This window comes from Rattus norvegicus, chromosome 7 (assembly GCF_021556685.1).
Source record: "Rattus norvegicus strain SHRSP/BbbUtx chromosome 7, alternate assembly SHRSP_T2T, whole genome shotgun sequence".
Taxonomy (NCBI): Eukaryota; Metazoa; Chordata; class Mammalia; order Rodentia; family Muridae; genus Rattus; species Rattus norvegicus.
The window spans coordinates 60,393,729-60,406,158 of NC_141540.1; the positions used below are offsets into that span (position 1 = coordinate 60,393,729).

Consider the following 12,430-nt stretch of genomic DNA (forward strand, 5'->3'; position numbering starts at 1 on the left):
TCCATTCTTTTTGTCCCACCATCGTCTAACACTCTAAAAGGATAACCCCAATTTAGCACTTTCTTTTATAACTCGCCTTGGTCATGGTGTTTTATCCCAGGAAAAGAAAAGTAACTAATACACTAACTTAAAAGCTCTTTCTCTTCTCGTTCTTCTGTACTTCTCATTCCTACCCCCTCGCAGTCTGTCCAACCCCTGTACTACTCCTCATAAGAAACAGAATTAGGGGCATTGTTCGCTGAGGGAACCCATTAGAAGAAAATTAAATTAGCTGATTCAGCAGTTTTTTCATTTGCTCACTTAGGCACTTTTGGAGTGGTTTTTGTTTGTTTGTTTGTTTGTTTGTTTTTATCTTTTATAGCAAGGACCACCAGAATTTGTATCACTGTTGTTTACCCAGAGTTGCCCAGACTTTGAGAAAATAGACCCCTCCCGACAGATGGGGCCTGTTTTCGAGCTGTGAGATGAAATAAGAGATACCCTGTTGGGGGCAAGTTTCTGTTTATTGAGAAGCATTAGTTTTATAAGCATTAGTTTTCTTTCTGTGTCGATACATAAACACGCATGTACACTACAGTAGACTTGCCAGAAGTCCAACATAAAAGGGAGGTGGATTATGACTGCAGCACAAGTCAACAGACCTAACTGAAGCAAATCCCTTTGTTTCTCTGTGACTCGGTTTCCAAATCTTCGGAATCAGAGATGGTACTCACATCCCTGCAGGATTTGGGGTTCTCAGTGTAAGAGAAAGGAGTCACACCTGCACTGATAATTCACTTTATTCTAATGACACATTCACAGTTCCAAGATTTTCTTCCCTTCTGTTTAACCTTTCCAAATATTCTTTGTCAAAGTGTTTCCTTCCAAAAGCACTTCAGGAAGCGTACCACAAATTGGTTTCAACAAGGTCAGTGCAATCTATATATCCTGTTTATCAAAATTTTTCTTTTCTTGCATTGTCTAAACACTCAGTCCAGATTCATTCCAATCGCTGTGTTTCTGAACAGCTTCTGAAGTAAAATATTAAATCTTTTGTTACTGTGATGCGAAGCTTGGAGCAACTCTAGTTTATCTCAGAGAACACCAATACTATTGAAAGTAGAAACCACCTCCCAACTGTTTTCATTTTATCTAATGAACACAGAGGAAAGACTCAGGTCCAAGGAAGAAAAGGTCAAGGACTCAGCAGCTGGAATTGTGTGAGGAATGTTGGCTACAAATTTTAAAGACACAGTTTGCTTAAGTTACAGTTTGCTCACTAATCAGAAATGTCAAATCTACTTGAGATGTTCAAATAGATCACAATCTTTAAAATGCTGAATGGTCATCTGCCTGGGTTTCTTAGATCATTTTTGTATGTTAAGTTACATAGAGGTATAGACACATGGAATTGCATGCTTACTAGCCAGCCATGACACAGAAAGTTGTTGATGTTGGATAACATTGACTGCATTGTTGCTAAGCCCCCAAGAGCTCGTGCTGACAATAGGCTCAAATCCCCAAATATTGGTTCATTTTATTCAAGGCGTCGCACACGGTGTTCAAATCACTGCGCAGGTCCTGCACCACATTCTCAATACTTCTGGTGTCTTTCAGAATTTCAATGCTCTGTGTGTAGGGGTTGAAATATACTGAGAAAGGACGGGTAATTGACTTTGCAAAATCCCTGTAGAATAAACAAAAACAGAAGGAAACACAATCAACCACCCTGGGTACAAGAGACAGATAGACAGAAGGAACAGCCGTTGAAATTTAAGTTATTTTCTACAGAAGGAAGAAAAGCAAGCTTACCTCATCTTCTCTTTGGCTTCTTCAAAACTTTCAGAAACAAAGTAAGCATCTTGGAAGGTGGTGATTAGGCATTCCTGCAAGCAGGTTGTCTTCGGGTCAAAGGCTTTTACACACGCCTTGTCAGAAAGAGCATGCTGCAAAACATACCACAGAACCTATTCAAGACCAGAAAGGGGCTTCCAAAATGCCAGGGCAGCACATTTCCTAGCTTGGCAAGCCATAGAACTTCTCAGTTACTAGTCTACCACAGACATAGAAGCCTCCCTGCAGCAAAGTGGGTGTTAGGAAAGAGATATGTTTGTTTGTTTTTCTTTTTTAAGTCTCTTACAGAAGTTGAGGGAGAAAATGAGCTCATCTTAATATTTCATATACTATCAACCAATTTCTGCAGCAGGACAGTTTAGCGCTATCCCCTGACACAAATGGAATTTTAAATCTACCCTATGAATAGAAGCAGGTATAGCAGAAATATGCTCCTAAATGTGTTTCTATAAGCAATGTGCTGAAATTTCACTTAAATGGCAGAAGTAATAATTACCTGCGTGGAGAGGTAATTGAGACTCTCACTCAACTATTTGTGGACTCATTGGGAGACATTTTGAGGCCAGGTACTGTGTATCAACAGAGAGTTGGGGTGGGCCTGTATATTGAAGGGTGCTTGCAAAGCACTCATTCACCTTCGACAAAGTACAGTAGAGCAATACACAGCAAATAAATATTGCTGGTGGGAGTGCAAAGAACCAATATTAATAGTTATACTTAAACCCAAAGCAGGCATTAGAAAACCAGGAAAGCTGGTATGATTACTCTTTGAGCCTCCATTTAGCTCACCACATGCCTGACACTAAGAACAGTAAGGAATCCTGAATGACTATGTCTTCAAGATAAATTCAGTGGGGTTAAAAGTTAATGGTCATTTCTTACCACGGGCCACCTGCCTGTTTCTAGACTCTCAATGGATGGTTCAGATACCAAGCCTCCATTCTATCTCGTAAGTCTAGATGAAATCCAGAAAAGAGGTTTTTTAAAAGCAACCAAGGTAACTCTGGTGTAAGAGTTTTTGAGTGATACTCGTGTAGATTTCATTCTTAATTTAAGAGGTAGTTCCATTGGTAGAGAAGGAGAAGGAGGGTAGCAGAAATTGCCCTGAGCTGAGTATTAAAACACAGAGGCTGTAGTCAACATGCTGACGCATCCATTTATCCATCCAAAGAATTTCTCTCCAGTCTTTGCCTTCTCAAGCAAACAGTGAGAAATTCCTGAAAGCGTACAAACCAATGCCCTCCCCATCAATATTCTAAGTGCATTCCCTCCAACAATTTCAAAGTGCACACGATTATTTACAGCCCTTGGTGGGGAAGGCTGTGGTCTTCCGTGTTTGGAAACACAATTGAGAATCCATACCAACATGAACAGAAGGGGACCAAGGGCTCGTAATTTGTTTTCCACAAAATCCTGTTGTCCAGATCAAGATCAATGCATATATGGATCATGGAGTGTGGGGGATGTGGAAGACCTTCAGAATGAGCTCATTCTTTTTCTGGCCTGCAGAACAACTTCATTCTGAAGCAGAAGGTCATTACACCTACAAACACTCTTTCGTGGGACTCAGCACAGCACAGTGAACATCAGGGCAGTTTGGTTCCACATGACCAATAAATCCTGTCCACATTTTCCTAACAACTTTACAGTTTTACAAACGAAAGTGTCTTTTGATGAGAGCTATTGCCCCTTTGAGAAGAACTGGCTTCCTGTTGGCTATGGCTTTCAGAATTAGAAGTTGTTTTCATTGCAGTCATACACTGTGATTACATTTAACTGATGTGTCTTACTCAAATTGTCCATTCATTCATTGGTACGTGGAAGGAAGGACACTGATTGACTCCGTGTCCTCAATCTTCCAACTCTCTTCCCTGTCCTGGGAGCCAGAGGCAGACTGGTAGCAGCAAAGGCTGTAAGAACAATTAAGCCGTGGATCCTTGGGACATCTCTGCTGAGCCAAACACTTTTCACAGAGTTGAGGACAAGCACAAAGGGAGATGAAACTCATCAGTGACTCCCATCCATCTCCAAAGCCTCTAGAAGACTTTAGCAACCAGTCACAGTGTGCGCAGAGCACCTGCACAATGTGCGTACCCGATGACAATGACTAAAAACAGCATAGGCTCTGAGCCATTCATCATGTGGTTATTTCACTGACTCTCTAGATGTCTACATTCGTTCATTTTTAGCAGGAAAAGAGGATTAAGAGTAGATCAAGAAAATCCTCAGAGGACAAGGTGCCCTGCCTTAGATTTCACGAGAGAAAACCCACTGAGTAAACAGTTTATCCTTTAAAGCAAAGACCATTAGGTCATACATATGGCACTTGGCCAATATAATAGTTTAGTGAAAATTGGTAGTTGCCTGGAATTTGTTGTTGTTCAGTAGTTGTTTGGTTCTTTTTTTTTTTCTCCCGGAGCTGGGGACCGAACCCAGGGCCTTGCGCTTCCTAGGCAAGCGCTCTACCACTGAGCTAAATCCCCAACCCCAACAGGTTTCACTTTGTAGCCCAGGATGGCCAGCACTATCTTATTGCCTTAGCTTCCCAAGCATGAGGATTACAGAAAAGCACCACACAGACCCAGCAGGAAGTTTACTGTTTTAAGTGCTCAAAACTATGATTTATTCTCAGGAACTATATATGATGCTCTGTTTTATAGAGTCCTCTCCGCCCATAAAGCATCAAGGCGGGACTACTTCTTATCTGTTAATGAATGTGAGGTCACTAACAATAGCCATGGATTAGCCTGAAAAATAGTAAGGGTCTGAACTTGAGAGAGCGGCCTGTGAACGAAAAGCCTGTGCTTAAAATCTCATCCACCTAACATCCAGCTCATCTTTGTGGTGACTGGCAGCAACATCCAGGCTGTCCATGAGGTCTCCATGTCTGAACGCCCATGTGTTCCAAGAGATGCAAAATAGCATCCATGTCTCCTTTGCTACAAAAAGCCACTGACGAATTAGGTTTCTTGAGTCTATCTCTGTTCTTGTAGGTCACCTCTCTTTGGGGAAACAGCTACTACGCTCTCCCCTGTATGTTATGGAAGACGCCTCTGAACACTGTCTAAGTTTTTTGATGTCCCAGACGGACTCCATGGTGAATTCCGTCTTAAGTGTTTACCTTCTGAAACCCTAGAGTATTCAAGAATTAATTGGATATTCTATAGAAAGCTTTATAATGCTCAAGCCATTGCAAATGTGCAAAGATATTTCAGAGTCATCTGCTCCTGTCTGAATACTTTGTAACAGTGGTTTTCAGCCCTCCTAACACCACAATCCCTTAATATAGTTCCTTATGGATGGTGACCCCCCCAACCATAAAATTATTTCCACTGCTACTTCATAACTGTAATTTTGCTACTGTTATGAATCATAATGGAAACATCTGATATGCAGGATATTTCATATGTGACCACTATGAAAGGATTATTCAAGCCCCAAAGGTCAAGACCCACAAGTTGAGAACCACTGCTTTCCTATAGTGCTAAAAACGGGGATATACGATTGGAATCAGAACTCCTGGCTTCTCAATGTGACCACGTCAAAAATCTAGACATATTAAGCCTGGCTAGGTACAGCGTTAGATATGAAGTAACCTAGAAAAATGGCAGCTGGCCCTTGGAAGCTTTGTTTCCTGATAGCCCAAATGCCCCTTTGCCATTTAAGCATCTTGAAAGCTATAGTTAGGCTCCTGCTGCTGTCTCAGAGACTAAAGCACCCAGAAAACCTGCACAGTTGCCTCATACATACACTAACAAAGATTCTGCATCCTCAAAAGATGCTGGCTTCCACATAATGTCATTTGCATCACGATTTTAAAACTCCCACCCACTTCCAGTCTTTTCAAGATCATGGGAAGAAAACACCTTAAAGGAGATAAATAAATATTCATCAAAGTTTCTGAGGAAATCGATTCATAACTCTCCCTTTGAGGTCTCCTGTTCCAATCTCCCTTTGGGGAATCTACACTTCTTTGCTAAATAAACTTGTACTTGATCTAGCTGTTTCTCAACTGAATTATTTCATTCAAGAAGGCAAGTACTGAAGAGAAAACATCACCCAGTAACACTGCAATACCAAATAAGGAAGTGTCTCGAAATGAGCTGCGGTTTCCTCTGTGGCAAATATAAAAAGTCTGACCTACATGGATCTGAGAATCCTCTCGCAGTATAATTTTAACAAGACCTATAAACACAGAGCACAGTCCACTTTGCCCGTGTAAACTGACCAACACTGCCTTCCCTATTTGTCCTGAGGTTGGTTACCCATGTCACCCTTGACTGCCAAGCACCAGTTACTTGGTACTGGTCAATATCCTTTGGACATCAAAAAATTTCCAGTTGCTGGTAGATAATAAGACAAGATAATTCAGAGCATACATCTTAATCTTGGAGATTCGATTTGGTTCCGTTCCTTCCTAGGAATTAGGTTCCATTCCTTGGGGAACCTAATGGACTCTAGAGCCCAAGGTTGTGGTCAGAATTAAACGGGAAATGCATGCAAATGGCTGTCACGGGACGCGCTCCACATATTTACTTTTCATTCCTAATTCAGTTCAGAGACGATTGTATGTGCTGCCCCATAAGCATTTCTTCCCTCGCCTCCAGAAGTCTAGAACCTATAGGGAAAGAATGGTCCCAGGTATGACACTTGTGAGACTCAAAGTGCAATAGTAGCTTTCCTAACTCAACAGCTTGACATCCTCCTTCCTCTCAGACAACCGTTTCTACAGTGACACAAAGGTATTATCTCAGCTACTGCAGATGTAAGCCCGTTATCCTCACTCTCTATATTAGGACTGGTTAAATTTGGGGAGGGGGGAACTCAGCTGTGAAGTCAGATTCATAAGTAGTTTGGGTCCTAGAATCCAAGCAAAGTTTTGCAAAAATTCCTATGCTCACACCACAATGCAAACACCCCTGTGCTCACACCGTAGTCATCTCTTCCCCATATCAGCACAGCAACGAATAGGTAGATTGGACCATGTATACAGATACTATGCGGGCACGTAGGCAGTAACTTTTGAAGCCTCACTTGTTTGCTCACCATTTTAACCAGGCAGGATATAAATTGTGGATGCTGAAGCTTTGAAGCACTACTTGGCATCTCCTTCCTTGGAGGTCTCACTGTTTAAACATAACAGATTTGATAGCTTGTTGGTAAGGTGAGGTCCAGCTTGTCTCCACTAGGTCATCTTCATGTGAATCTGGTGGTTATACGGTTTTGTTCTAGGGATATTTCATTTTTTTAATAACGGTTTTAGCTGACATTCATGGAGAGAATGAATCCTTAGAACTGTGCCACTAGTGAAAGGAAATCCTGTCTAGAGTATGTTTCTTTACAAAGCTGTGTCACACCATCCTTTGGGCCCTCTGCTGGAAAAGTAGAATCAAGTCTCAAATAATGCCTTTTAAATTGTATCTCTAGTATTATAGATGTAGGACAGTACTGTATCATACCTCTGTGGATGTAAAATAGCTTGTACCTGCTTTATGAAAAAAAAAAAAAAGAAAGTCGGAGCTACATTCATGTATCAAGCAAATGTCTGCCCACCGAAGGCTGCTTAGGTAGAATGGTTTATCGACTTGTTCAGCCTATTGTGCAGCTAAAGCTTTCCTATGCTATCAGATTACATCAAGAATAAAGTAACCTGTGCATGGAAATAATCATCCACACACCTTACTCTTGGGAGCTGAAATGTGTGGAGTAAGTAAGATAGCACCTGTACTGTCTAGTTTTATGACACAGGCTATAGTGATGTGTGAAGAGAAACCCTCAATTGAGGAAATACCCCAACCAGATTGGCTAGTGGGAAAGCCTGTGGTGCATTTTCTTAATTAATGGTTAATGGGAGATATCCTAGCATTTAATAAAGGATGCCACCGCTGGGCTGGTGGTCCTGGGTTCTATAAGAAAGCAGGCTGAGCAAGCCACAAAGAGCAAATCATCATGCAAGACTCTTCCATGGTCTCTGCATCAGCTCCTGCCCTCCTGTTTGAGTTGCTGGGCTGACTTCCTACAAATACAAGTTGGACTATTTGCAGCGCTAAACCTCTGAGGAAGGAGGAAAAAGCCACCCTCCTCTCAATAAAACGTGAGCTAGCACTTTGATCGCATAGATCACTGTCTTTAAATTACAGCCATGCCTGCTTCCGGGTCTCTTACTGTTCTTCTCGCTCTACCTAGCTCTGTGAACCTCGAGAGTACGTTCTCTTTTCACACCCAAGTGCTCTGCATTTTTTTTTCCAGACCAGATTCATGACTTGAGTTGTTTGTTTCTGCTATTAATAAAAGTTCTAACGGCCAGATTCTGAAGGAAAGAGTTCATGCAGTCGCTGGATGGGTAAAGAGGATGGTAGGCTCCTTAAGAACCGTCTCCGAGAGTGTCCCAAGCCTGATTGCAGGACGAGTGCTTTCTCAGTCACTTACATCTTAAGGGAAGGCAGGATTGAAGCCTAGCCTTTTGACCCTCACCTTTAGTGGAAGTTCTCTCCCACAGAGACATGAAGATGGATGCTTTTAAGGGAGCTCTTATGGGTTATGTTTTTCTGGAGGCTTTAGGAGGCTTGTTTCTGGAAGGCCCCAAATTTCTTGGATCATGGTTTCTTCCTGACATCCTCTGGCCTGACTTCTGCCACATTGCCACCCTTCATTCATATCGCCTCCTTATTTTGTAAGTAACCCTGTGAGTGTATTTGGTTTATTTAATAATCTTTCGATATGATAAAAACCTTAGTTTACCTTAATTGTCTTTGCAAAGTAATATTTCCCAGTGGAAGTAACATATCTGCAGGTTCTGGGGGTCTAGGATGGAGAGAGCCTTGAGCTCAGCCTCCTGCTGTTCCGGAACAAAAGCAGCAGTGTGAGCCTGGGTCCTGTAATCACCGCCACCACCACCACCACCACCACCACCACCCACCACCACCACCACCACCACCACCACCACGGTCAACTGGAGGACCTGGCATCAGGGGCTGAAGTTCTCCTCCCAGAGATCTAGAGTGTTGGCTGTAGCTCTATCTTTCTCACTGGACGGTTGTAAGAATAAACTGAGCAGACAGACAAAAAAAAAAATAAAAAAAAATAAATTGTGGATGCTGAAGCCTCCAGCAACTGAGGGACCACCTCAGGCCAACAGTTACAACAGTAGAAAATATTTCAGTGCGATATATAATCCTTGCAGTCCATTCGAAACTGCAAGGATGTTTGCATAGGGATTATGATAATGCTATTAATTAAAGCCATCCCTCTGTTGGATCAATATCTCTATCACGCAGCTCAGCAATGGTTCCTCACACTTAATTTTCCTCAGTGATGCTAGGCTTTCTTGGTTTGAATAAGATTCACAGGCAAGGGAGCAGCCTCCTTCTTCAGTGGACACAGCCCAGGAGTTTCTGCCCTTCAGTCCTCCAACATTTACTCTATCTTTATTAACAGGCCTCCCTTCAGGAAAGGCTGCAGAGCTCTGCAGCTGAGTCTTCACTCCGGCAGCAACACTGACCTTCCAGGTAACCTCAGAAAACCTGCAAGGCCCGTGAGACTTTTCTCCACAGCCTGGCAGTAATTCTGACCACCTCCAAGCACTGCTGGAAGTGGCAATAAATACCAATGATTGTAATAAATAGAGAGCTGTTTGGAGAATGCTGATTAATAGCTAGATAAAGGTAAAATAATAATTAACCGTGCGAGGACATCCTAAAACCAAAGCCAAAAACAGGTAGTCAGATTTGCTTAAACCTGAAACACAAAGGAGATATATTTATATGCCGTATTACAGCAATTACTGTGCGACTAAAGCCACCAAATCTTTGCCTTGAAGGGAAGAAGGAACTAGAACTCACCCTTTTCCATCAAAAGGAGTAGAAACTGCCACTTTTGCATTTGAAGTAGATCATTTTCTTTTTCAAGGCAAGACTCACATTTCGTCGTTAGCACTCACTTCCTAACCACCTATCAGAGTGTGATGTGTGCTGTACCCCGACAGGCTCATGCAACTCCACACTCGGTTTCCAGGCAATGGCACTGTTCTGTGAGGTGTGTGTGGCTCTTTCAGGAGGTGGAGCCTAGATGGAGGAAGTGAGTCGCTGGGTGGAGAGTTGCAGCCCAGCACCGCTCTTGCTTCTGGGCCAGCTGGCGTGGTGAGAGCAAAGCACATCACCATCTCCCTCCACCAGCCGCTCCTGCCACCATGATGATAAACTGTCTCCCTGGAACCTGAGAACCAGATGAAACCTGTCCTTCCCGATGTTGCTTTAACCAGGTGACAAGGGGAAATAACTCATGCCCATCCCAGAGTGAACGACTTTCCCTGTTGGCTCTGTAACGTACTAATCCCTTTCTCGGGCCTTCCCTACAAGACTCCGTTTCTCACAACTCAGGCCATCAGCTTTGGAGTGTGGTGAAGAAAATGAATGGATAAGCAAGGGCATAAGAAGCGAAAAGTAAGTTATATTGTTAGAGCGACTGTAGAATGGGGAGAAAAAGGGTGACGTGCGAGACACGGGCTAGGCAGTTGGTAAAAGAGCCCACTTATCGCGTTTGTACTTAGCGCATGGTTAACCGTTCTCTGCAATGATGAGACATGTAGAAAAGCCCCACCTTCACAGGCTTCTGGAGTTCCTCCTAGCGTGTGAACCCTCATACTGAGGGTAGGTTTTAATCAGATTTATGCTCACTTTATAAGTTTTCTCATATTTGCTTTATTTTTGTCTCTGAAAATAAAATCAACTATGATATTCATGATATCATATATGTATGTGTATGCTTATGTGTATGTGTGTGTATGTGTGTGTATGTGTGCTATTAATAAAGCCATCCCTATATTCAGTCTAGAATCATAATATCTTTCTTCAAATATATGCGTGTATTTGTGTGTATATATAATATAATATAATATAATATAATATAATATAATATAATATATATTGTGTGAATAAAAAAAGTGAAAGTCCTCCATTAAACTACAGATACTGCTCTTAGAAACACTTCTAAGCCACCGCTTCTCAGCCTTTGGCTAAGATCGACTGTAGAAACACTTGGCCAGCTCTGAAGAGCAGCATCTCTGCCCTCGGGAAAATTACAGCCCCAATCTTAGGAGTTTTATGTTCTGAGAGAAAAGGTGAGTTGTGCCTACTTAGATGAAAGTTATGAAGACTATACTAAAAGCCTCCAGCAACTTAGGGACCCATATTAGAACATCAGTTAGAAAAAATACTTTCCTGATATAAGATAACGTTTTTTCAAAATTGTAAAAACATTTACATAAAACTTGTGATCATGCTATTAATAAAACCATCCCTACATTGGGTCTAGGATCATATCTCTCTTCAAATTAAAAAAAAATATGTTCAGGGAACTGGAGAGACAGCTCAGTGGCTAAGAGTGCTTGCTGCTCTGTCAGAAGATGAGACCACCTGGGGGTCTGACACCCTCTTCTGGATTCGGTGAGCACCTGAATTCACATGCACACGCATACACACACATAAAAACACACAACTATAACTGTTAAGTGTTTAAATGAGCTGTGAAGTGCTCTGGACACTTATAAGAGCAAGACAGACAGGGAGAGAGGGGCTGCTAAAGAAAACGCCAGTGTTCCAGATTCTCTGTGAACAGTTAGAAGGTATTTCTTATGCAACAAACATCTAAATTGTATAAACGGTCCAAAACAGCAATCATGGGGATGCTGGAGTGTTGAAGTCTGAGAATGGAAGAATGCTAATGTCCAGAGGTGATGGACCTGAACAGGAAGCTGCACGGCAGACAATGCCCTTTGCTCTACATATTTCTAGCTGATTTCCATTTCTAGATGATTCTGTCCACACCAGGACAAACAAAAACAACAGATTCACCCCAGTGCTGCCTAACATATGCCTCATTAACCAGACCAAGAGACCCTGTCAAAAGTTGGGAGCCACAAGAGAGATTTGTTTCTTTTGTTTCTGGAATAATTTACAAACCATCTGAAGGGAATGTAAATAGATATGGCTCAGGAGTTTTGTTTTCTGACTTTTTCAGGGGAAACTAAGAAGCATTCCTAGTGGGTACGGTCTTATAGGCAGTCATGCCATATTATTGCTGTAGGATTTGACCAGTGGATTAAGATTAGCACTAACTATATTGACTATTTTTTTTAAGAGCCGGCAAAATGGCTCAGCAGGTAAATCGGCTCGCTGTGTGTCCCTACTGACCTGGATTTCATCCTCAGAACCACACGGTAGGAAAGAACCAATTTTGCAATGTTGCTTTCTGACCACGCATGTGCTGTGGAATGTACACACACACCACACACACCACACACACAAACTACACACACACACTACACACACACACCACACACACACACCACACACACACACTACACACACACACATGCTACACACACACACTACACACACACACTACACACACACTACACACACAAACTACACACACAAACTACACACATACACTACACACACACTACACACACATGCTACACACACACAATACACACACATAATATACACACACATACACACACACAAAAATACACACACAATACACACACACCACACACACACATGCTACACACACACAAATACACACACACCACACA

At 42.1% G+C, this 12,430-nt stretch overlaps 1 protein-coding gene across 2 annotated transcripts in view; it reads right to left on the minus strand.

Moving 5' to 3' along the window:
* Positions 1 to 484: 484 nt before the first annotated feature.
* Tph2 (tryptophan hydroxylase 2) overlaps positions 485 to 12,430 on the minus strand; it is a 103,732-nt gene continuing 91,786 nt past the window's right edge. Inside the window, exons 10-11 of one of the 2 annotated variants that reach the window (XM_087557625.1) lie at positions 1,792 to 1,925; positions 485 to 1,666 (exon numbers count right to left, since the gene is read on the minus strand). In XM_087557625.1, the coding sequence (XP_087413751.1) occupies positions 1,492 to 1,666; positions 1,792 to 1,925 (309 nt within the window). In that variant the 3' untranslated portion in view covers positions 485 to 1,491. The remainder of the gene's footprint in view (positions 1,667 to 1,791; positions 1,926 to 12,430) is intronic. The other variant, NM_173839.3, reaches the window with a different exon arrangement.